Source organism: Rhea pennata, chromosome 10, assembly GCF_028389875.1.
Source record: "Rhea pennata isolate bPtePen1 chromosome 10, bPtePen1.pri, whole genome shotgun sequence".
Lineage (NCBI taxonomy): Eukaryota > Metazoa > Chordata > Aves > Rheiformes > Rheidae > Rhea > Rhea pennata.
Genome location: NC_084672.1, coordinates 9,798,332 through 9,825,689, shown reverse-complemented (window position 1 = coordinate 9,825,689; position 27,358 = coordinate 9,798,332). Strand labels below are relative to the sequence as shown.

General features: G+C 39.0%; 1 protein-coding gene across 3 annotated transcripts in view; it reads right to left on the bottom strand.

The window, feature by feature from the left end:
- Positions 1–24,930, bottom strand: part of ARNT2 (aryl hydrocarbon receptor nuclear translocator 2) — a 109,345-nt gene extending 84,415 nt beyond the window's left edge. For all 3 annotated transcript variants that reach the window (XM_062583807.1, XM_062583808.1, XM_062583809.1), the window contains exon 1: positions 24,852–24,930. In XM_062583807.1, coding sequence (XP_062439791.1) covers positions 24,852–24,882 — 31 coding nt within the window. In that variant the 5' untranslated portion in view covers positions 24,883–24,930. The remainder of the gene's footprint in view (positions 1–24,851) is intronic.
- Between the last annotated feature and the right edge of the window lie 2,428 nt (positions 24,931–27,358).

Here is a 27,358-nt window from a genome sequence, read left to right as displayed (position 1 = left end):
TGGTAAATCACCTATCTCCAAAATAAGTACTCTTCAGGACTCTAGTGCCAGTAATTCACTTGGAAAATTCAAACTCACATTTCATGGATATAACTGAAGGTCATTCTGAAATGCTCTGCTGACTCATTTGTTAAAGCAGATGGTAAAAACCCTAATAAATCTACCTGAGAAGCATCCCTGTCACTCAGAAACACATTTCAGAGTAGATGATCAAGGGGATTAGTCTTTAAGAAGTGATTTTAAAACAATATGAAAAAAATCTAGAGAATAAAAGTAATACTGCAGTTGTGATGAGGAATTTTTGCAGCACAGCATATCTTCAGGCATAAAACAAAAAAATCTATGAAAAAAAATCAAGTCAAGGAGTGGATTATTCTCCTCTAGTTAGCGGTCCACAAGGCAAAGCTCAATAGTCAAGGTAACTTTATAGTTCACTGAAAGGAAAATGAAGAGCCATCCTTGCACAACCATGCAGTCTATGCTTAGTTGAGTAAACCACGTTCTGCAGGTCCCTTGCTCCTGCCTCTGACTACTCAGGAAACTTGGACAAATAGTTTTAATCAGATGTCTAATTTAAGTGGTTATGGCTTAAGAGAGTAAGTTGTTTTTCTGATGTTTTGTTCAGCATTTAACATATGAAAATATGAAAGGTAATCAGTGATTTCAAGTTGTATGCATAAACAGGAACTTCATATTTTTTAAATGAAAAAATAATAAAAAAACAAAGGTCACAGATAAATGATCAAACCACAGGTTGGGTCACGTTAGTGTCCAAAAACACCTGAAAGAAAAATTCTAAAGCAAATGAAACATCTAGCTATGAGGAAAAAGACTGGAGTTACCGTGTAGGTATCTAGAATCCATAGGCGGACACATCAAACATAGCAGAAGTTGCCTTTTTCACTGTACACAAAGTAGCCTTCAATCATGTCCTCATAACCGTGGGAGAACAAAACCAAGTTCTTCAAGCTGACTACTTTAAAAGGGTGTTTTCAAAATTTTCCATGTTTAAGACACAAGCACAGAAAGAAAAACCAGGGTGCCATACACATTAAGCAAAATCCGAACTCAGAGGGAGAAAAGTTTCAGGCCCTTAAAATCAGACTTCCAATTCTGCAATACCCTGAAGGTGTGACAGGCCAGTACACACATCAATGCATAAATCCCACAATTTACCTTTCCAGTTCCGAGTCTGCCATGCCCAAGGGACACTATCCATTGTGTGGTCTATTATAGCCTTCATAACATCCAAGCATGTAGGATATACACTGCTAAAAAAGTAGTTAGATTTCTGATATTCTTTCCTACCATAAAAGAATTATTTTGAGCTCTGAAGATGGAGAAACCAGGAGGACTGGTTCCCTTTCAAGCTGCTTAAAAAATACCGTGAGGAAACCAATGACAAGGGCAGCAACCAGCTCCCAGAAACGTCTCAGCTGGGACCATTCAGGACCTGAGCAGCAGCATCAGTGACAGCAGCTGGAGCAGCAGAGAGAAGCACCCTCTTCGGTACCTCACACTTGTCACAGCGTGCAAACAGTGACACCAGAGCACTAAAGGGAGACTTCAGAGACAGAGCCAACACAGCGACCCCATCCCTCAGCTGCAGTCTCCTGGGTGCTGGAGGCCCTATCACTGAAGCTAAACAGACTCACACAAACATCAGTACCAGATTGCAGTATGAAATTCTACTCACAAACCAAGCAGCACCTTGTTTTCCCCAACAGCTTATAAGAAGGTATGGGGAGAAGATGGAACAAATTTAAGCTGCTTCCCAAATTATTTCCACTTCTACTCATCATCAAGCATCTAAAAGAACCAGATCTTTCATGTTATTTTTAACTGTTCCAAAAGGCATTTTATAGATAGAGCAAGATGACTAGAAGGTCTTCCCAAATTCCATTTCTACTCATCATCAAGCATCTAAAAGAACCAGATCTTTGATGTTATTTTTACCCATTCCAAAAGGGAGTTTATAGATAGAGCAGGATGACTAGAAGGTGGGCTGGTCACAAAAGTAGAAACACTTTCCATCCGAAAACAACGGCCAATCTGGGAAGGCAAAGCCAAACAGAAAATGTGATGGGAATAGTGAGCTGCTTCTCTGAGCACTTAAGATCCAGAGAGGTAAACCAGCTGTGCATACTTTGAGGAGAAGAGAAAAAAATTTCAATAGACTGGAATCTCAGACTGAAATGTTCTGGTAAGCAGATACTCCAAGGAGCCTAATACTATAAAAAAGACAGAATGCACCCCAGATGAACAGACCTAAAGGAAAAGAAATACATATATTGGAAGAACAACCTGCAATTGTCTGAAATCACATTAAGCACAAATTTAGGGCAACCTCTTGCAGGGGGGTTATTCTGTTGCATACAATAGAATGAAAGCTCAGCACAGCAGAGGCAGGTGTCAAGTTGGCTGTATAAAAAAAGATACAAGCTTCCTTGGTCAAAAACGAATCACAAAGATTATGTTTCCAGGCCCATCTACACCCACACCCAGACAGTTGTTAACCCTGATACTCACAGAAGTGTTTCAGCAGCAATGTGTATCAGGAAACAAGCTGTCTGCTTTCTCAGCTTTGAAAGACTTCCCCTTTGCCAACAGAAATAAGCCAAATATTGCTTACTTAATACAGAATTAAAATGTAAGAATAAGGAAGTAATGATGAGAAAATAAAATTAAGGCTGCATGTTCATGAAAGTCATCTAGAACCACAATGGCAGCACTCTGAAAACACCTGTTTAAAAGAAGTTCCCTACTCACATACTGCTTTTATATTTAAAAAATACATAGTATTTCATTTTAAAGTTAGAAAGCTACCTAGATATCTGCTGAAGAATACAGAAATGCTATTAAATAAAATTTAGCAAAACATTGGCATTTTTTAGAGAGTACTACTCCAGCTACAAATTCGATGACCTAAGAGATCTTATCACCATCATGCCACCCACAAGCCAGGTTTTGCCACTACTACTCATGTTGATTTTGAGGATCCCAGAGGAGATCCTAGGAGAATGTCAGTGCTCAATGCAAAAGCAGTAAAATTAGTTCCTACATTTCTGTCCAGAATTTAACTGACTGCTGAACATTTCAAGCTTTGCTATGATGCTGTTCTCTAGTATTACATGTAGGTCACCCCCAAAATATTTTGAGGTCTTTTCAAAATAAAAGACAATCTGCAAATGTACTTTAAATACAGGGCTAATCTTAAATTCCCAATAAATCCCATTTTTATGGCAAATTTGCTATGAAACTCTGTATATAACTTAGCTCTAGGCATTACAAAACACTTCCCAAAACAAAACATGAAAAACATGTTAGATATTGCATACGGGTATCTTCTTGAAAAGGCAGTTGCATGGCAGTTACTGTATTTAAACTGCTATTACCACTGAAGGTGTTGTTTTCAGTTGTAAAACTAACGGTCCGAACCACAGCCACAAGAATTACTGGATGGTACAGCATGCCGGGATAAATCTGGACTTCTCTTTTTAGTCAGTGATTACTAAACTACAGCTCTTAAGCCCAAACTTCAAATCTCAAGCCCCATCTCAAACCACTGACTGAAATCCAGCTCTAACTCTTCTCTAGCACAAACATATAACTTGCTCACTTGCTTAGATGCCCCTCAGAGAGGCACAGCTGCTTTGTCAGGTGTCTTCACAGCGTGCATCATTTAGCTCTGGAGAGACAATGTTGGTTTTTTTTTTTTTTTTGCTTTGCTTCTTTGAACACACCGCAGCTGCACATCCCCTTGCTGTGAAGCTTTGAAATACAAGACTGTGCATGACGAGACTTCCTAAGTCCATCTTACAAAAGGACCTATTGGCCACACTATTTTCAGCCATACAGTCATTCCAAACTATGCTTTTCACATCAGCATGTGCAAAATATGAACAGGGCTAGGTCCACTGACGTTGACAGAAATCCTCTCACTGACTTCAATGAAATTTGAATCTCTAACATTAAAGTTAATGACCAGTTCCAGGTTTTCTATTTCATGTCAGATCTCACTGAGTATGCTCTTTCCACTGTTCTTATATCCTCTAGTATTTACTGTAATAAACTGCATTAAAATCAGGTACCAGTATCTCACCAAAGCTATGAGATTCTAATTCACATACAAATACAAATGTGACAGATTTCTAACCACTAGTCCCTAAAACGATTGAGATGTCAATCATCTCAAAGTAAATGTAGATCTAAGGGTAAATATGGAATTTACAATGTGCCCTTTCCTGTGAAGAGAAACCTACACATACATTTTAAATGTTCTAAGAAACAGATTTCAAGAACTTCTTTGGAAACTGTATTTTTCTATAGCCTAAAGTCATACAGGAGTTAGATGCATCTCAGCAATAAGATTTTGATTGCAGTCAATTGCAAAGGGGTTTTTCTGCCTGGCACAGGAACATTTAAGAATAAATTAAACTGTATTTCTTACTTTAGAATATAACAATGAAAAATGAAACTATCATGCAGCCAAAAATATTCCACAGAAACACCTATGCTTAAACCTAACTGTATGTTTAGCCATTACTTTTGCATGTTAACTATGGAGACTATAAAACAGAGATCACTTTCAGAGACTATCACAAAAAATAATTTTCATTGTTCCCCGATAACTCTATTTATACTGTTATACTTCCAACCATTGCCAGATACTTTAAATAGACTTCACATTAGAAAGATCTACTGTACAAACAGGATATGCAGAAAAGCAAAAACATTCCCTTTGATACTCTTAACACAATTATCATAACAAATAAATCAGGAAATGTAATAAATCCCACCTTTAAAGAGGAGTCTTACAAAGATGCTATTTCTTTCCTGTGAACAAAAGCTTCTTGGAGAGAAATTTTATCCGCATATAAGAAGTGTCAGAAACCTCTGGGAAGAAATGTAGCAGCATTGGTATTCTGCTCAGAAAATGTCATCACAGATCTGTTTACCTTAACTGTGGACCATGATTCAGCCAGTGACAACCGTCTTGCATACTGATCAATTTATTTGCAGCAAAATTACTAACATTTTCTACATTAACCATTTAGGTTCTGGAAAAGCTACTAACATAGGGCTTTTATGAATACTGTATAAATCCTATTTAATTTAAAAATTTCCCCTCCACCAAAATGCCTTGTACTTTGGCATGGGCTCTCCAGATTATGGAGGGCTTCCCCACATAATCTTGAAGAAAAATTAGGTCATACTGTCAGTTACTAGGGACATGTTCCTTTCTCAAAAATAAAAATCAGAGCTTCATCATCCTTCTACCATCACAGGTAAACATTAAGTAGGTATGAAAGGGAGAAAAAGATGAAATTAAGCTAATCATTTTGGTGGACTGGCTATTCAGCAGAAACACTGGGTTAAGAAAGTGGTGGTTTAGAGGCCATATTTGGATTATCTTGCCCACTGGCTTTTCTGCTGTGGCTTTGTAAGAGATACTAAACAGCTGTTAGTGCAATGTAAAACATCCTTGAGATATCTATTGTATGTTCCATCTGTAGGCTGTGGGAGCAGATTGCAAAGCCAAAGACCTGAGAAATTCTATGGTGTCTCTATTCTTTACTATTGTGTCCACAAGATGTGTTTGTAGACCCCAGAATCTCAGCACAAACCCTACTTTTTTTACATAGCTTGTAGTTCAACAATATCAAGGGGATATACAAGAGAAGGTAGGATACAGAAGTAGAATTAAAAGTGGACTTTGACCAAGAGCACTTTGGTCTGCTTCAGGGAAATCCTTGTTTTAAATGCTCAGCCTGAGAGACAACAGGAGCCAAATTCCTGGAGGATGAGCAGCCAATGCTGTCTGTAAATCAGGGTTCTCTGAAGTATCCAAAATGAGGCAGGTAGAAAATACGACATGCAGTTCTGAAAGTCAATCTTACGATCTATAACACAGAGAAATGATTGTATACAGTACTCCTAGGTGATTTTAAAATGTGACTTTGAACACTTTTTTTTTTTTTTTTTTTTTTTTGAATTTTTTTATTTTTACTCCCAGATTTTATGCTATATGCTTTTTTCATTCCAGGCATTTATGATGATCACATTCACCCAGATTTATCCTGTGGTCAAAGGCATGGCAGTTTCCATAGATATCAGGGCATAAGGAAAGGATATGGATTGCATTCACATCTACCTGCCTATGCCTTCACAGCCTGAATGATCAACAGTCCATATGTAGCTGAGTAAGTCCAGAATAGCCTTTTACAGGAAACAGAATGAGGCTCAGAGTCATACCTCTGTAATTAATGCAGAGATCATCATAGACTAAAACACTCATCTTAGATGACAAGTAAAAGATGTACATTGCTTATCTAAGGCTAGTTTGAGAAGGGAAGGGAAGGGTACTTGCTCCTTCCTCTGTCCCTGTCTCCCTGCATGACACCATTTCACCTGCAGCTTCTCACATATTCCCATGTTTCTTCTCTCTTTTTCCATTTCTTATTCATAATTCCCTTTTGCTTCTCCCCAGCATCTTCACTCTCTGACTTAGATGAGCCATTTCTTGTACACACTCTAATAAGCTAACACATCCAGCTTTGCTGACAAGTCTTGACAAACTTTGACCCTCCTCCTTATATTTAAGGAGGTTTCTGGAATTCAAAATAAGAAGGAAAGAATTTAAAAACGAGGCTTTAATAGCTCCTGTTCTGAAAGGTTGTCTCTCATCTCTGAAAATAATAAACCCCTTCAGAATTAAATCTAGGCTTGTATCTTCATTGCAGAATGAACTTGGAAGTCTGTCACTTGCACCTGAGCACCCATGTTGGCCTGCCTCTAACATGAGTACTGCAAAGCCATACCTGTGTTATCACAGGGTCACTGGTAATACATTTTTGCAACACCCCACAGAAAAATTCTGGGGACTCATCTTATGCTTCCTAATAACACAGTAAAGTAGGACACTTTACATATCTTTTTCAAGACACTGAGGGGAGGAGGCACTGCAGGCCAGCACTTAAGTATCCTAGTTTCCATTCTCACTGCAGAAGCGGGGACTTAAGTTGAACATCACTGAGGTTTTCACCATATATTATGATGGACCAACATTTTAGAAGGAAAGCACTTCTCATGTCAGAGGCCTGCAAGTGCACCAAAATCAGGTGTAGGAGCAAATCTACAGACTTGGACTAACCCTGCATTGAATACATAACCTGAGCCTCAAACACTTGGTGACAGTATAGTCACAAGGTAGAGTTGCAAGTAGGAAAGTGTATAAGTAAATTGGGCAGGAAAGCAGGGTAAACAAACATGATAAAACAGTTTGCAGAGAGGACAAAATTTGGCTTTAAAGGGTTGTTCCAGGAACTGAGTATTTAGAGAGGCAGATCCTTAGCTTACATGAAGAGCCACAGTAAAACTGCAGTCAACAGTAGTAGGATCATTTATACTGCTTGAATTTGACTCTATATGGTCTTAGGTCATTACATAAATAATCATGCACTGATCAAATAGAGTTCTTCACTTAAATATCTTCTGCCTTAATTTGGTCTGGCTTTATAGATATTATTTTATTGGTATTAGAGACACGTGGCAACAGTACTAATTAAAACGATTCTGCATTACAAAAAAAATTAGACTTCCCACACAATGCATCATTTCCATTTAAAATGAATGGTGATCCTCCCTCCTCCTCTGACATTTTGTATTTGCCAAAAATAACTGCATAATTATAAGTTGTGTGCAAGAAACAGAAGGTAACATTCAAAGTTATTTTCCATAATTTTTACTTACTGTGTCAGAACTAGCAAATAGAATATATGGCTGTTCTGTTATGCAGAAGGGACCAAAGCTAACCCATTAATGAACTCTCAAAAAATGAAGAAGCATACGCCCAGCCTGGGCAAATAAACAAGAAGAAGAAAAAATAATGAAGTGTAATGACTTTCCTTCAAGTTTCCCAGAGATAGATCATGCCCAGTCCATTAACTCATCATTTAACAAGTCTATTTCATTTAGCTTGTTTTGGTTGGCATTCAACTAGAAATTCATATCTTTTCCCTTTTCAAAACAGAAAGCTTGCTGTATTTCACACAGTAAAACACCAAGAGTGGAAGCTCTAAAACGAGCTAAAGCTATATTAAGGTCAGGAACAATAATACTGAATAAGATGATAATACTGACCTAGATGAAATACCTGCATGTGCTGCTGCCCCAGAAGTTTATCAGTAGTTATTAGTTAAAAAGGCTTGGTAAGACTCTGACATTTGTTGCTCAGTAGAAAACAGCCAACTGGGTAACTCTGAATTTGTTCCAGAGCAAGTAGAATGAAAAAAAAAAATTAAACAGAAAAGAAAGGCAAACCACCCACTGCACAGAGCTTTACTGGGTTTCAAATTATGGCCAAAATCTGTCGCATCTACTTCCCACATTGCTAAAACTTACTAAGACTGGACATTTGCTCTCATCCAACTATTTCTTATTTCCTGTCTTGATAAATGTGATGTCCCTTGCTGGCTTTCCGTATGACTATATGATAATATAGAATAGCTAAATCTAGACTCCTTCTCCCAATGCTTGTCCCCTCTTCAGAATCATCCGAAGCTTGTCCGCTGCTCAATAGCAAAGTCACCTACCTTCAAACTGTCCCACAGCTTGTCCCCTTTAACCTTTTTGATCCCCCTACATCCTTACTACTTTTGCCAAGCCCTTCTCACCACTCATGACTCTCCCCTGATGCCCCAAACTCTTTGCAACAGGTAGCTGTAGATGCCAGTTCAGACAGGTTTTCGTAGACTGCACAAAATTGTATCAAAGAAATCCACTGAATGCTACTAAATACACAAATGCCACACCTGGCTCAAGAAGCCTGAGTCACACATGGTTGAAGGCTGGGAAGGTACCCAGGGGAAGCACCATACATGCTTGCCCTGATTTTATACTCCCTCAAGAACCTGCTTTCATCCAATGCTGGATAAGGCATGCTGGGCTAGATGAACCTTTGGTCTGGCCCAGGACAGTCACTCCTAAGTTCATACCCAATGAGCACAACACAAAAACTTTGCAAGTTTGCTCCTTCCACAAAGGTAAGAAATTAATCAACTACCAAAATTGTTTTATTTCTCTAATAATCAAATTAAACATTTGTCAGAGTATGTCCTTGTTCTAGATGACTAATTAATAGTTTTATACTGTTGTCATCACTGTTTGACCTCCCCCAAACCCCTCATTTCATTTCCATATTCTGTCATGTTATCTTAGAGATAATTCTCCAAAGGTGTTTACAAGCTTTTACAAGCTCATGTACTTTTATAAACTCCTACACAACTTCTTTTTAACAAATAAGAACAGAAGTTGCAGATACACTATTGAACAATTACTATGTCATTATTTTAAATCTCACTTTCATTCCCTCATCTTCAAGTGATTTATTTAAAATCAGTACCTCACTTCTACTATTTATTAGCCTTGTTGTCTACCTATCCATTTTTTTCCCTAACAATAGAATTGGTTTAGATTTCTACCAAATATCAATGCTTGATCATCTACCTCACCTATTCTGCTCATGCACAAGTTCAACTCAGTTTGCAGCAATTGTTTTGAAAACATTTACAATGGTACAGGCAAGAAATCCCCTACCAAGATCAATACTGTAGTTCTCCAGAGTATATGTCACAAGATGACAGTGCACTCCAACCACAGAGATACTAAGTGCTCTCAACTATTACTAACTTCATAAAACACACTGAATAGCTGTAAATAAACAATGAACTCAAGGTAATGGCTAATAAATCTAGCTATGATTGATCCTAAAACAAATGCAGCCAAACAGGGATAGCCTAGCTTTCCTAGGCATCCAAAACCTTTTCTTGATTGTTTTATTTTTATTCCACATCTAGAAATGCACCAAATTCACATGAAAGTCATCTTACATGACCTGAGAGTTAACATTACTTGACTCTTGACCGTATTTTCTATTAAGCTGATTACATTAAAGTTAGCTATCAGATTTCGTGTGCACACAAGGCAGTATTTGTGACTGTAACTTCTGGCTCAAGTTAGAACAACTTTGACATGTTATTTCTTAAATAATAAGCAATGATTTTTTTCTGTAAATGAATCCATTCCCAGCCCCCTCTCATAATTGCTTCACATAAATAGTTTTATAATCCATTTTCACTGGGGTGGACAAGCACAGGAAGTGTGGTCCAAGTGTTTATATTATTTACACTAAGTTTAAAAATTTCAAACTGTAAAGAGCCAGACCTAGACAGAAGTGGTACCTGGTGACTGAATGGTCTACCACAACAGAGCATTGGTTGAATACCCAGAGAAATCACCTTCGATGGTCATTTCATTGATCCAAGTTAAGGGGGGGGGCTTCTAAGGAAGACCAGGAAAGATCTGAACAATCACTTTTGAAGAAGTGCTGACTGTCAAACTACCTAAATAGACCACTACTGTCCCGCAGGAGACCTGTGAGCTCGATCTGCCCCGCCGGCTGGCTTTCCAAGGCCTTTGTGACATCCCTGCCCATACAGAGACACTCAGCCTTTGTTATTTATTACAAAGCGTTTTTAAAGCATGCCTCAGAAGGGTATGTTAATTTAAAATTTCATTCAGAACAACAACCTGTATTATGAAATACTTAATTATCAGTATATTTACAGTGTCCTTGGGCACTGCTGGGTAATCAGAGTTCTATTTTCATTAAACAATATTTTATTGATAGCACTGATGACTTCAGTTCTGCTTGATCAACAAGCAAGTGTTGTTTATTTGATGTTATGATAATTAACTGGCTTTTCAGGTGTTTCCACCCCCAAGTTTGTCACCAAGAATAAGAATATTTACAGGAAATAACCTGAAAAGAAATCACTATGCAGTTACCGCCACATACTCTCAAAATAAACTGTGGTTCCTCGTTTCTCTCTTTCTTCAAGATTTCTATGTTCTCTGTCTAAAAACTGGGGGGAAGAGGGACTGACACATTTAACTCCAATTTTGAAAATCCATCCCAGGTTTTGCATATCAAGTTCCTTTACTCCCTACTGAGCGTCCAGTAAATAAAAGGGGATTTTCTGATTAGCATCTATTCTTTTCCCTACAGATGGCAGAATACAACCAACCTCACTTTTCCATAGCAGCAACAAGAACCAAAAATCCCATAAGACTTAATAGAGATCTACAAATGAAAAGACTGGCCAACTGAGCTATTACTTTAAACCATATTTTCCTGAACTTCAGACACAGTTCATGAAGCACTACAGCCTAGCCCTCAGATCACGGAAAGGGCTGGGAAAAAGAAAATTCCAGTTTCAAACCTAATTGGACTTTAATAGGACACCTGAATATAGTACATCAGTCTTCCCCTCAACCTTCAACTGGCACCTATCAGAGACCTAGGTGTGTTCAATCTCACCTCTGCAGAGGTAGCCTTAAGAACCTCTCCCAAAATTTTATCTGATCTAACACACCAATCCGTATTAGCAGCTATCACTTCCTCTGAAGATGAGCTCCTCATAAATTGAAATTTTCTGTAAGAAAAAAAAAATCTAAATAAAGGACTTCAGGTCTAACATGCTCTAGGTGACGCTGCTTGAGCACAGAGGTTGGACTAGATTATCTCCAGAGGTCCCTTCCAACCTTCCCCATCCTGCGATTCTGTGACTTAATGCTTTTCCTACCCTTCACTGTCCCAGGATCATTAATTATGCTGTTAAGAACATTCTTTCCTTCAGGTAGTTGCAAACACTGTATCTTTCACATCTGCAAAAAAATACAAAATAAAAGCCTATAGGCCAATGAAAATTCACAAGGTAGCTGCATTTCCTAACGTTACTTTCTAAACATGCTCCAAATAGAATATCCCAAATAGAATTTCCCAGGCAAGGAAAATCTTTATAGGCACACTATAAATACGAAATATTGTTCTACTTTGCTGCAGAAGATTCTTTAATGTTATTGTAGGTTTACTACACACCCAAAAATCTGTCATAAATTTTGGAATACTTGTTTTTGCTTAAATTCTTCACAAAGATCTATTTCCTGAATACTTTTTATGATATTGAATCTTATACTTTGTCTTAGTCAAAATTTTCAATTTTAAAATAAAAGACAATTGTATTTCCAGGTAAGCTTTGCTAGGCTTTCGAGAGGAAATGGTCAGCTGTTAAGGCTATGCTGTTACTGTTCTTTTTGAACTACAAAATATAAGAATTCACTAGAGGTTCTGTGAACAACTAAACAACTGAAAATATGTAATAATAGAGTATTACTTTCCATGTCCCCATATTCACATTAAACATGATTTGACATCCATTACAGCCACTTGTTCCCAGAAGTATACAGACAATTCACTGGATACCTCAAATATGGAAGTAAAGAACGATAGTGAAAAAAGACTTAATACAAACAAACTGGATGTTTGCTAAAAACAAGCTGAGTATTTGTCTACAAATATTTACCAAATTAAATTTTTAACATCAATATGCACTGACTAAAGAGCAGCACAGACAAGTACAAAGGACATATAAAATTACTTTTAATGCTACACCTGGCACTCAGGTATTAGCTACTACAGGAACTCTACATGACAGAGCAAACAACTAGTACCAGCCAAATGCACTTACCAAGAAATCACCACAAATACTTTACCATGACATTTCAACATTAGAATGAATTACGATTTGATAGGAGATATTTCTGAAAAAATATTTACTTTCAGTAATGGCTCATTGACTTGATTTAAAGAGCAGTTTGAATTAACATATTACCCAAATACCTCCCACAAAACACATTTTTCTCCTTCTTAAATTCAGCTCTCAAATATACAACAAACATTTGAAAAATGTCTCATCATTTTTACTCTGTGAACTGTATTTTTCCTATGGTTTGATCATTTCTTTTGTATATGAAGCAATGAATATTTTGCTCTCAATTTTAATTCAAACTGTACCTAGTTGAGACAAAACTAACACATTTTCAAAGGCAGATTAAGTGACAAAAGCTATATCAGGAGAGTAAAGAGTGAGCAGTAAAGCCTGTATCAAGATCTTGTCACACAGAACATTGGTAGTTCAGCATTTAAATAGCTATCCATCTATGCTTACATCTACATTTTACTAAGATACTTAAAACAAACAAAAGAAAAAGAAAAAAACACCCCTTTATCCCAAGATTATACCTGCAGTTTAAAGCAAAGACAAATTAATGGTTATTAATGTGCCTGGAATAAATAATATCTGCTGTTTCCAAGGAGAAATAAGCCGTATATTCTGCTTTTATATCTCTGCTTCTCCCCAAGGGCAGAAAAATTCTCTGCTAATTCAACATAAACTTGCTTGGAATAAAGTCTATTCTTACAATGTTATCAGTAACAGCATCACAATGAAAAAAAAATATATATATATAGATATATAGATATTCTTTGCCCCAGGACAGGCTCCCCACCATCAAATAGGTCACAACTGTGTGTGTTGACCACAAATAGGTCATTTTATAACCTTCTTGTAATTGAACCAATTCCACAGATGCATATGGAAAGACCATCCCAGAACACAGGGTCTTAGGACAGGCAAATAGAGGGTGTGAGAAATGGAACAAAAATTAGATGACTAGAAACTGGAGCATGGGTTATTATAGGACATGTCAGAGGCTAAGCAGAAAATCTGTATGGTAAATTTGAATCCTGCCTTGTGTTTGTATCACAAGACTCTCTTCCTCCCCTGGTCAGTCCTCAGACATGAGACGGCCAGCCAGCAATAAAACTGAAAAATGCAGGCAGCTTGTAACAGCTAAAAATTCTCCTGCAGAGAAAGAATTTATTGGTCTCGGATATTCTTATTCATAAATTACCACAGTCATTTTAAATTGAGCAATGATGAAAGAACATTTTGTCCTAAAGCCCATCTTGAAAAACCAATCCCAACACAGGGGTATAGGTGGAGACACAAATGAGCTCTGGAGCTGAACTCAGAGGCAGTAGTATTAACCTCCACACGTTCCATCCTAAGAGCTAAAGTCCTGACTCCGCATCTTCTAAAACACATATGCACTTCCTAGGGCAAAATGGGGGCTGGCATTCTGCCCATCTGTTACTCACTTCTGCCAAGGGCAGAGAAGGTTCTTGCATATCATCAGCAGAGGAGGCAGAATGAACTCCTTAATGACAAATCAGCCTTTCCATTGAAGTAGTAAGGTACAACTTCGTTAGCTAAGGAATGAAAAAAAAGTATGTGCCAGCTATGAGAGTAATGAACAGTCTTCCTCAAGCAAAACATAATTCAGTGAGAATTTCATGGTAATGTTGTTCTTTCCACCCACACATACATCTCCAACCGATTCTACACAACCAAAATGCCAACCAGCAAAACCATACATTTTTCGATTTGGTTATTGTACCACACCATTAAGATTCTGTTTTACAGTGATACTCCACAGCTGCCTAACCTCAGGCTCAGTTTATACATTTACACAATCTCCTTTTTAAAAACATATAGGGAAACTAGAAGGAGTAACACAAGTAACAAAAGAATATGGAGAAAGTTAGCAGGGATGCCGGCACACACGTGGCTTAAACATCTGTCTTCAGGCCACAGCAATAGAGCAAAAGCAATTTAGAGTGGCAACATCCATTAAAATGTTAGAAATCTTTGTAAATTTTAGTCTCATTTAAAGAAAAGAATCAAAAAGTTTAACTTTGGAGTTGAAGGAGGACATCCTTAAGAAAAAAAAAAAAAGAAAAGAAAGAAAGTCATGAGCCAGCAAACACACTGGAAACTTTCAGTGTTAGCTTGTTTGGGGAGTAAACGGGTATTGAAATATATTTGGTAAGAAGACAGCTATATCTCAGAGAGCACAGGCTCATTTATTACAGCAGGAAGATATCACAGACAACAGCAATGCAGAAACATTGTTTCATTTAGCAGAAATAAAACCAACAACTGGCATCATTCAAGAACCAAGTCTCAAACTTCACTAGCCTACATAGGACTCAAAAAGACTCGAATAAACCTATGTGCTGCAGGATGCACATCAGTGACAAATAAGGAAGAAACTTTCTACTGGTGGCTTGCTGTAAGTATCCATGAAAGAAATTTTATACTTTCTTCTAAAACATCTGCAGCTGGCTAGCTTTGGAGAACACATAGCACAAGTCTCATCTAGTAGTTCTGTTCTTAGTGAGACTCCAGTTCAACCTCAGCTTCTACATAACAAGAGAAACAGTTTCACATAGATCAACTTAAGTCACTGATCAGGTAAGTTCTGGCAGAGGATCTGCCGAGATATTACACATTTTGCAGTACTTGTACAGACACTACCACATCTGGATTCTGCGTCCTTTAACATGTGGCCTTTGGAAAGATTACTAAGTTAAGCCATTCCTAATTCTAGAAGTCCATTGTTCTCTTTTCTGGAGATCATCACCACTACAGGACAGCAAGGAGAACAGAACATGTCCTCAGGCCTGAACTGCTAATGGTTACCAAAGACGTAGCTCAAATCCCCTCTATTAGCCTTTAAACTACACCAGGGCCATTGAGCTGCTGAGATGCATCCCTCTGGCCCTTTCAGCACCGTGGACGGTAACATCGAAGGGAGAGGCAGGCACGCTGTCCTCACCACTGCAGGCCTTTCTGCAGGAAGACAACCATCAAAACCTCAAGCCCAGCAGTGCGGACAGACATCTCTTCAATCTAAACTATGTTTTGTAGTCACTGAAGGTCTGAACTGCCACCAAAACTATTTTCAGGGAAACTTAGTCCAATTGATTTCTATAATAAAGGAGCTGAAGAATAACTGTAAGGACTCTAATCCACCTCTGAATGTGTGGGCACATTTAAAAAGTGTTCTTATTTTCCAGTCTTCGTATGAGAGTTTGAAAGCGCTCCTATATTGCTTTCAGTGATGGTTCATTTACTTTAATTTCAAAACTGAAAATGCATACTTCAAGCCTTCACAATACAATGCATCTAAGACACAGCTGCTGTTCCCACAAACCTGATTGCCCAACAAATTAAACTTCATCTTTTTTTTTTTTACATGAAAACATCAAAAAGACAAATTGGTGAACAAGTATATATTCTAGGAACACTAAAACCTTTACACACATCCAATAACTTGCTATTGAATTCCTAAAGCAGTTGAAAATCCCATTATTAAAAAAAATAAAAGAGAGAGAGAGAGAGGTTTTTATTACAGAACTTTGCTTCCTCCTGATCAAACCACTACTCAGTACAGAAAGCACAGAGCTTTTTCAGAGTGGCACAGCTATTCACAAAAAGCCAGGCAATCCCTCAAAGATACTCTCTAAAAAGTTAGGAGAAGCCATTGGTATCCACATGTACTATGACAGGAACATGACTCACAGGAGTGGTCATCAGATTGACCTCTCTCACTCTGGCCTCTGTCACAGGGCCAGCCTCCACAGGCTTCGGCGGCTGCCCTTAAACGAGCTGCCTCTCAGTGGCTGGGATATAAGAATTTAGCATTTCAAAACCAAGCTGACCAGGTGACAGCACTTTAAGTCTCTAAAGCTAGACCCAGAGCTCTTATTTCCACAGCTGCATTGGCTCTGCAGTACTGACAGCACTAAAAGTTTTTTTTTTTTTTGTCAATAAACAGATCAAATGTGACTCGAGGGCACTGACATACAGAAGCTAGTGCCATTTTATAGCTAATTTTATGACTATAACCCTCTTCCTACAGCTAGCATTACAATTGGCATCTAATTTCAGAGGTTGTTGAGTTCTGCCATGTGTTGAGGGTCATTGTGTGTTGAGATTAACCACTTTCCATATGACAGAGGCTTAAAAAAAATTAAAATATTAGCCTCATACTGACCTGCAGGTTAGTAACATAACTTCACCACCCTGCCACTTTTCAGGACATTACTGAATAACTTACAGAACAACGCTAGATGCAGTTTATTATTACTTATTGCAGTAGTATCTGGAGATTGGGGCAACACTGTGCAAAACATCATACAAATAATAAAAGATAATCTGCAGTCTCAAACTGTAAATTAAATATGCTCTGAAACTACTAACATATGATCTAATCATAAGAAGTTACTTTACTTCTCCTTGCATTCAAAGCAGTCTGTCTTATCCAATTTTTAAGAGCATCTCCAATTCAGTCTGATTTTCCATCCAGGTATCACAGAGAATGGAGTTTTGCAAGTACATGAATTGCAAGGGCATTTTACAGCAACCAGATGTCCAGTTGCCTTTACTAATGGACAGAGCAAGAAGTAGCAAGTCCTTAAAATTATCTCCTTGTATAACAGTATGTTTCTTGATGATTACTGAGAAAGTCCTGGAGATCATTTTTCAAAGTCATGCCTGTATATTCAGTAAAAACAGATTTTTGCCTTTACCTCTGAGGAATACAAATATCCAGTGTTTTTGTTCTTTGCAGCTCAGTGATTTACTGGCATGTCTCTTCCCATAAAATATTTGCATATATCTGAGAGTCAAACTGTTCTGATACATTCTGTGTTTGCCAGGAAGTGTACGCTCCAGTTCAGTGTAACTGAGCATTTAAACGAGGACAGGCACCAGGACAAATGGCAGTGTAATTAACATACCAATGAAGAGCAAGTTGTTAATTACTATCCTTTTCAGGCATTCTGTATGAACAACTTACCTGAAAAGCCTTTCCATCTGTATGCTGACAAAATCACAATTCAACACCCCTTTTGCTTGATTAGAGAAAAAATTATAATTATTTTGTATAATTCTATTTGTCACATGCAGTTGACATTCAGTTGAGAAAAATGGCAGCAGCCCAAACCTAAACATTTAAAATTAACATTAAGAGCTGTTCTCGAACAAAATAGCAACATACATACAGGGCTGATGTAGAAAAATATATGTTCCTAATTTGAAAGCGATTACCCGTCAAGGCCTGCTGGTTTTCATGGAGGGCAGTACAGTTAATAGTTACAACAGAAGAAAAAGTGCCATTATTCATTAAGCGTTTAGACGCTACCTATAGAATAGAGATTGAACTTACAAGCTGTTGAAAGACTTGAGAAAAACAGCAGTACAACGCCAGTATTCATTTACACTTACACAATAGTAATTGAGAAGCCAAAACATAGCTCAGCACAGCACCACTGTTGAAATATGGTAGTTGCAGGAGTTGTAAGAAAGGGAAAGGCGTTCAAGTGGAACACGAATTGAGAGCAAAGGACAGAAATACAAACAGAAGATAGGCAAAATGGAAATAAAAGCAGATAAAAAGGAGAGAAATAGAAAAACTAGAAATAGTTATCAATATGGACAATATCAAAACAAAGGATTTCTCTTTCTCCATGTGAAGCCTGCTTTGCCCACTAGTGTGTTTGGGCACAAGAAAGGAAATTATGTCTGTCCTAAGAATTGCTTCTAATGCATTACCCATGCCATGACTACAGTCATCAATGCATGTAAACAATGGAACCAAAATGGATAAAAGCCAGTTTATTCATGTTGTCTTTTTAAACATAAATTCTTTTGAAATCTTGACTAACCAAATTAGTTTCAATCAGCACTTGCTAAAAATTGGCATTCTGTTTGGTACAAAAATTTCAAACTATGTACCTTATCTACTCTACAGGCCAGGCTTGGCTGAAACTCTGCAACATTTCATGACAAAAGAGCTCCTTCTATAGTAGACAAGAAGTGGGTATTTTCTCCATGTTAAATTATTAGTGTAGTCAATCAATTCAGTTTGATTACTAACTTGTCACAAGGAAAAACAATTTGAAATTGAAAAGCAAGAAAGTTAAAGAAACAGCTACCAGGTTTAAAATCTTCGAAGAATATAGTGACTAAACATAGTAATTCTTTTTATTTCATAAACATGAAGTAAACACTCCATACAATAATCTGGATAAGCAGTTATCTAATTTAGTACAGATTTTTTTTTAATACAAAGAAAGATGATAAACAACTAACTTTATACATTTACTCACAACATGCATTTTGCTTTTTAGATTATAAACAGAAGTCATCTGGAACGTATATAAGCAGCTTTATAGAATTGTTCTTTTCCTGTCACTCTATGTATCCAATGTTCTATTTAACGAGGAAACGTTTTACGTTTGAACAAAGTACATACTATTAGCAACCAGTAAATTGAACCAATTGTTTACACAGCAAACATCCATCTTAGATTTCTGAAATTACAAATTTTTTGCCTGTATGATCTAATAAACCTCTTTTTGCACAGATTATCTTACAGAAGGCTGCAGAAGCACCTCGACCTTTTCTAATTTCTTCCCCAAATAATCTTTATCAAGTATACTCTATAGTCAACAAAAGAAACCAGCCTGAGTTAGTGTCTGCCCATCTCTGCACTCCATAGTGTTGTGTAGACAGAATGACTCGTCCAGAGGTGGCTAATTTATCTCTAAGGCAGATATCTCCAGAGAATTTATCTCCAGAGGAGCTACAACAATAATAAAGATCTAAATCTCCATGTCTAAATCCTTGTGCCACAAGACTCCTCTTTCCCATTTCTATTGCAAATTTTAGTAACATTATGCTTTCTTCAGTTAGCACTGAATTAATGCATTTTCTACTCTTACTTGGCAGCTATGAAGTTAAACCTAAAAAAAATTACCCTAAACTATACACATATCTGATCTTCACAAGCCATTTAAGCATAATCTTTGAATTCATCTTCATAATGACAGCCCCATTTGTGTCCTCTTAATAACAATCATCACCACATCAACAGTGTTATTTTGCCTTGATTGTTTTGAAATGGCTATTTTTTCCTTGTCTACTTAATCTCCAGAGCAATTTTTCTTACTTTTTCTTACTGGAAAGAATAGTCTGCGATGCCGTCTGGTATTACAAGAATCAGCAATATTTGTTTTGTTTTACAATTTTATTAAGAGGCATAGAGAAACATTATTTCATTCAAAGCAATATTTGAAACAAAACACATGCTGCATATGAAGAATCTAAAGAAATAATATGTGATTGAAGAGCTACTTTGAAACAAAATCTTTGGTATACTCTATATACCAGAAATATTAGAAAACTATATTTCTTTAATGCAAGTTATTGTTCTGCACACACTTCTGAAGGTCAAAACACCATCACAAAACAATCCAAGAGGTGCTACAATCTCACACCACAGTTTGACTGAAATAAGGAAGAATTTTGTAGAAAGAAGTATAGGAACATCAGAGAAGAAGAAGATCTTAGTTTAAGCTTCCCACTACTTAATGAATGATCAGTTTTTAAGATCACTGTTTTTGCATCCCAGAATCACTGTAGTCCATTATAATTGCCATCATTGTAACACTCTGTTTACTCCCCATGATGCTGTTAAATTGTTTTTGGAGCTTACTGGTTAGTCTACACTGTAATCAAGAGCAAAGGAGTTACTACTGTAGCAATAACACACAGTAATTTTTTGACTCCAGAGCTGAATAGAGCATTTTGAAATCTGTAACATTGAAGTAGACTTTTTTAACCACCAATTTTAAAGTTGTATGAAAGCTAAAAATAATTGCCAGATTTTCAACCTCAGAAAGCAAAATCCTTTGTAGGACTACACAACAGGCAGCATTAATAAAATTCTTCCACACATCCAGGATCCTAGTACCTTGAGAGCAAATGTAAGACTGCCTAACAAATGACTTCATTCTCACAATGTCCAACTGCAACAGTGGAGAAATCTCCATATTTAACTCCCAAAATAAATGAATAGATAAGAACTAAACTCATCTCCCCAAACCCAATCCACTTGCCTAAGAGAAAACACAGACACACGGCTGAGTTACCAAGTGTCCACTGATAAGACACAAGATTTGGTGTTAAATCAGTACAAACTAAAAGTTTAAAAAAAAAAAATGTTTTCAACATTCAACTTCTTAATTTTTATCTTGCATTACCCATAGGCTAAAAGTACCCACAGTCAGCTACTGTGGCTCAAATAACACAGTAACTCTTTTGGCTACAGTAGTACATTCCTCTCAAGGCCCACCATCTTGCTCAGTCTCAACACATCTCAAGTGGATGCCCTTGCTGGCCAGGTATGGTATTCTCCAAACTTTTAGACCTTAGGCTCTCTGCTTAATAATAAAAACAAAACAAAATAAAAACAAACAAACAGAAAAACCAACCCTCAACCAAGCTTTAGAAATTATGTAAACAAATCAGATACTTTTTTTTTTAATTACATACAAGGATACAATCCCAATGAGCCACAGTATTTTAAAAGGTGGTCAAACCACATCCAAAGCAATCTGCCTTCTAACGTAACTTTAGATAACTTCTAACTGTTGAATCTCACAATTTCTTCTGATCTGACTTACAAGTTTGCTGCATTTGGCAATATAGCTGTGGGTTAGCCAGAGTGGCTGTTTCACATAGGGATACCTCACCAGGAAGAAATCAAGTGATATAACAAGCTCATTTCACAACACCTTTTATGACAGAAAGCTGCCCCTCCAGGACCATCTGATAAATCAAGCAAGTAACGTTTCAGGAAGATAAAATTCTGATTTCTCTAAGAAATTTATGTTTTCATCCTAAATTGGCTAATATAAAACCATCATACTATGTATTTCACTGCAAATTAAGCAAAGTGTGACCCAAAAGTAACAAATAGTTATGGACAAGTTTGCATTCCAAAAATATATGCACTTAAAACAGACATGACACCAAGTTACTTTGCTGCAAGCAGTAATTTATGAAATGCTTGTTACACCTCCACATTTTTTTTGTTCTTAAATCCCATTTAATATGCCAATCTTATTTCAGGAGGAAATAAATTAACTCTGATTCTTTGTGCCAATGCAGATGAGCTTCCCACACACCTGTACTGTGTTTCACTCTTCAGTTAGTCATCCAGATTACGACAAATGAACAAAGTACCTCTAACCAGATCCCATTCCCAAGGTTAAATGCGAGAGAAGAAGAAGAAAGATGACAATCTTACCGATTTCCCAGTTTTGCCAGTGCGATATTCTGTTGGAGCTATGGATGAACACATTCACTACAAAGATCTATGGGTTTAGATCAAACACAGCCCAAGAGGCCCATACAGGCAATCGTGCCCCTGCCACGTCCCTGCTCTGGTCCTTGGCACTACAACTCCACTGGAGCCCTGGCGGGGAAGGGCTCCGAACAGCTCTTCTAGGAATTTTCGTAATTCAAATTCTATACTACAAAATCATCAGTGGAAAAAAATGAATAAAATCCCACCTAACCTGAGAGAGAGGATGACACTGTTCAGTAGTGCACTGTCTGTAACAGGACATCCCTCAGTTAGAGGCTTCCTCATCCATAACTACAGAATATCCAGCTTTTCTGTCTCCAATACTTCCCATTCTGCTACCTAGAATATGACTAAAATCACATGTATTTGTATTGTGGTAGCTGTAGGTTAATGTCCTGCCTAAATTATCAAATGTTATTAGAACCCCAGATAATTGCTTAATAAAAATTTAATCATATTGTAATTTCTAATCATCATTAAAGACGCTTAACAAGTTAATCTCTCTATTGTGCTCTCCTAACATCATGGAGCAGAAAGTCAGGTGGTATAAGATAGCACAGCTTCACCAATACTAATAGAGTTACTTTCACTTTACTCCAACTGAGGATCCAGACCCAGAAAAAAAAAGCAGTCTTAAAATTCTCTTACTACAACTTTCAATTGTTTGTCTGTACCGCTTCGCAGTTAACTCCCCCCCAAAAAAAGCAACAGACAATCATATTAAAAATACAGCATAAATCAAGATATTTCACACAGCTTTATCTACTGCTGTCCTTGGTAGAGCAAACACAGTGTTACCACACAGATTAAACGTCTATTGTTCTCGCCTCTTCATGGCTCAAAAACTCCTCACTTCGACTTCGACCGCACTTAGCTACGTTTGTCTGACAGCAACGTTCACATACTGAGAACGTGGGAGGATCATTAACAGTTAGTGAATTTGTCTTTCCGCTCAAATCTGTTCCAACTGCCTGGAGAGGAGTGAAAAGATGCTCTGTAACCTCAACCTCACAGAAGTATGCATTGGTTCACTTCAGGAAACCAACATATTTCCTCATCCTTCCGGTGGTCTGGCAGTCTGTGTTTAAGACAGTCTGAGGACTGCACTGCAAATCAGCTTTAACCATAGCAAATTGCTGCACAGTGATGTGTACAATCAGCAAGCTTGGCTCTTGCTTCCCTCATATTTTTTATGCTTCATCAATAATTTCATAATGCACCTCAATTTCACAAGATGAATATTTCTAGGCTCATAGGTTACAGCCCTGAAGCACTGCTCTGAGGCTGCTCTGTGGTGCCCACATAGCATATCTCCTGCAACCACACTTCCCTGTGACTCCAGCTGCAGGCAGGTCAACATAAAAGGTGGAAAATGGTCAATGCAATGGTTTTACTATAATTCAGTGGTTTCAACATACATCTCTAAGCAGTCATGGCTATTCCTCAAGTGCATAGCCTGGAAGAGTAGACAGGAGAAAAGCAAACCAGACCTAAGCCAAAGAAGGCACTTCTTACTCTACTTTGCTGGTATAACAGATCAGCTATGCGTGTATGCAGTAAAATTCTCTGCTATCATATATGACATAGTAGCCTGGAAGCTAAATAGTATTCATTAGACAACCTCTCATTAAATATCATCTTTCATTTAATACGTGGAATTCAGATATTAAAACTTAATCTGAGTGGCAAAGGTCTGGTCCTGCTCGCTTCATTGGTGCTCACTGAGCCAAATTAATTGTGTATATCATTACACTTCAGCATGACAACTCACAAGAGTAAGCACAGCAGGATTTAATTTAAAGAACAACCTTTAAACATTGGCCCTCATTTATTCAAGCACGGCTGTAACCATCAGAATTGAACCCGACTGTATGAAAAATGACAAAATGTGAGCACATATTAAAGCAATTAAAAACTGGAATCCACTTTTGGTAAAAATATTCCTCAGTAGTACTGAAACTAGTGGATTTTAGGGTTAGATACTTTAAGTTGACCAAAGTACATCTCCAAAATACACACTCCTGCATTTCATACAAACCCACTTTACTACATTATGCACCTGTGTTAACAAAAGTAGGTGTTGCATCTTGCATCAGGGCACACACTGAATGTCATGTCAAGGAATGACTGCCACCACGAAAAACTCAACGAGGAAACTTTAATAAGTTTCTTCTCTTAATAAACAGGTTATCAACAAAAAGCATTTATTGCACCTTTTGGCAAAAAAAAAAAAAAAACAAGAACACGGCACAGAACTCACAGGGGCTCGGGGCAGTTCTGAGGCACTGTTCTGAGCCCAAGCAATGCTTCATGAAGTCGGTTACATCTCCCGGTAATAAAACCTGCTCAACGTTCGGGCAGGAAATTCCTCTATCCCTACCATTTTCCAGGGCACAGACAGGTGTGTCAGCCCTACCCGGCTGGGCACATGGAGCTCGCTGCCGCAGCGATGCCCTTCCAGCCCGGCTTCTGCTCAGGAGCGCACATCCTCTCGTTTTCCCTTCCATTTGGTGGCTTATGCTTATGCAAAACTGTTAATTTCTCCGCCGCCCCCGCACAGCGGCGCAGGGAAGGCGGCGGGACTCCTGGAAGCTGCGACACCCGCCGGGGTCCGGGCAGTCCCTCGGCTCGGGGCAGGCGGAGCGGAGGCGGCTCCGCGCCCGCCGGGCTCCCGCGCCTCGGCCGCCCCCCAGGACCCGCGCGGGGCGTCGCGGGCCCGCGGGGCCCCCGAGCCCGCCCCGGCGCGGCCGCGGCCCGCGGCGCGGCGCGGCGCAGGGGAGACGCAGCGGCACGGCCCGCCCCGCCGGCCGCCGCGGGGCGGGGGCGGGGAGGGACGTGTCGTGCGGCGGGGCCACATGGGGCGAGACGGACTCCCTGCAGCTACTCACCGGGAGGGTTTACCGCCGCCGGCGTTGCCATCTTGTCTCTGAGAAGAATTAAGACAAATGCAAGAGGGGGAGGAGGGATGCGCGGGGCAGCCCGGGGGGAGGTGGAGGAGGGCAGCCAGCGCCGGGGCGGGCGGGCGAGCCGGGAGGCGCGGCGGGCGGCGGGCTGCTCCCGCCCCGGGGCCCGGCGGCGCTCCCCGCTCCGTGCGGGGCGGCCCAAGATGTCCGATGGCCCCGCGCCGCTTCTGCTCATGCGCCGCGCGCAGTGAGCATGTGCCGGGCGGCCGCACATGTGCGCTGGGCCGGGGCCCGCGGCCGCCGGCGGCGAGCGGCGCCCGAGCGGGACCCCCCACCCGGCCCCGTCCTCCCCTGCCCGCCGCCCTCCGCGCCGCGATGCCGGCGTAAAACTGCCCCGCTCCCTCCAGCCGCCCCCCTCGGGACTCGAACCCGCGGCGCGGCGCCTCGCGGGGCCCGCCGCACCCTCCCGAGGCAGGGGTGTCCGCGCCGCGTGGCGGTTGGGGCGTTGGCCGCCCCCGCGCGGGAGCCGTTAAATGACGTTACCGCCGCCGGCGCCATCGCCGTGTCTCCTGAGGCGGGGACGGGCTGTGGGGGACGGAGAGGCTCTCGGGCGGCCCCGCGTGCGGCAGCGCTGCCTGCGGAGCTCGCAGGGCTAACGGCGCGCGCTGGCGTTCAGATTAGCGAAGGGTGAAGTGAGCCCCATAGGTTATGAGGGCAAAAGATGAGCCGTGGCATCGCTGGCACGTTACAGCGATGTTATACGAAAGTCTGGGCTGGAGATGGACGATTTGGTGGATAATCAAATGGATAATGCTAGACAGAAAATTCTTTCTTGAAGTACTTCATTAATAATACTAATTTCATGGTTTTGCTAATGAAAATGTAACAACCCTTTGAGTTATTTAAAGTTAAAAAACTTCAGGAATTCAGAGGCAGAACTGGCCATTCCTTGTGAAATACATAAAAATCATGAAGAATCATAGTTGTAGCATATCCTTTTAAAAAACTCTGGTTTACCCTAAACTATGCTCAGTTTAAAGCCTAAGTAGTACAACTGAACAACTGATCCTGTATAATTTGCTCAGCTCACATTTTTCGTCTTTTCTTAACAAATACAAGGACTAGAAGTACATTTTTAAATGAAATCTGAGGTTTTTCTCATAATCTCATAACTCTAAGTGAAAAAGCAGTATCACAAAATTAATAAATGCAAGATCTGTTATAAGCAACCAGTGTAATAACTGCATTAATGACATGCAAAATATATATTTTTTTTCTTTCTCAGCCTCGGAATGTGCAAAGGTCTGTTAATCTTTAAACTCCTTTAAATGGCTGTGTTTAGTTGTCCTGAACAGACCTGCAGAATTAATGGAACCATTCAAAATGAAAGGTTGCAAATCAATTCCTTCTTTGCTGAATAAATAACCTGAAACAGTTTAGTCATTAAGATGTAAACTGGCAGAAAGATGGAGAAAGCATGGATGGAGTCCGTGGTTCCTCATTTTCTGTAGATGGGCTTAATCAGCTCCAGTTTATCTAAAAAGTGTACTTTCTCTTTGATTTATTGTACTTTTGGCTACGAGAACTTTTTTTCTAAGCATCTTACAGCTTTAACGCCTCTTGGTGCTGCAGCATTTTGGATGCTCTATGGGCATTTTAATTCTTAAGACACTCTAATTTGCTAATAGCTAGAAGATAGTTTGTTTTAATCAATATTGGAAATTCTGTAAGTTTTTATATTTTCATTCAGATAAAACTACATTGTTGTGATTTTAGAGAATCTTATTCACTGTATTTCTAGATTCATATCCTTAAGGAGGAAGAACAACTTTAGAGTAGCTTCCCTACTAAAGCCAATGAGACATGGCTCAGTTCCTCTAGGTTTCTATAAAATTCTGTCTTCAAACTGTGCAGATAACATTACTCATGAAAGCCTGGCCACAGACCTCCATTATGTAAAGTTACATCTCCATAAAATACCATATAAAACAATAATTTATTATACCAGGCACTTTGAGGTGTCCTCCAAAGCCATTTACAAGTATTTCCAGGTTAAGCCTTATATCTTTCTTACCAGAAATACATTAACATTTCTAATTTCATCTCCATTTGAGAGATGAGGAGGCTGCCAAAGAATAAACACACAGGAGATCTGACTGCAGTATTTTAGCTTCTGATGCCATGTATACAGTAGACTGAACAACAATGGAATATAAACCAATGAAGCCATTCAACTATGTAAGCTGTTCCCTTGCAATAATATCCTGTGGGACTTCAGATTACCCCAGAAGGAGCACATTACAGTTAATGTATTTAATATGGTGCTCCATGTAAGTAAGGTTTTAGGGTTGAGAGGGAATGTCAAATCTACAGTGATTCAGACATGATTATGCAAAATCAGACTTTTTGTTTTTTTGGTCTGGTATAATCTTTGCTGACTTGCTCCATTCAGTTTTGGAGGCAATTTTTTGCTCACTTAGATTGAGAAATAA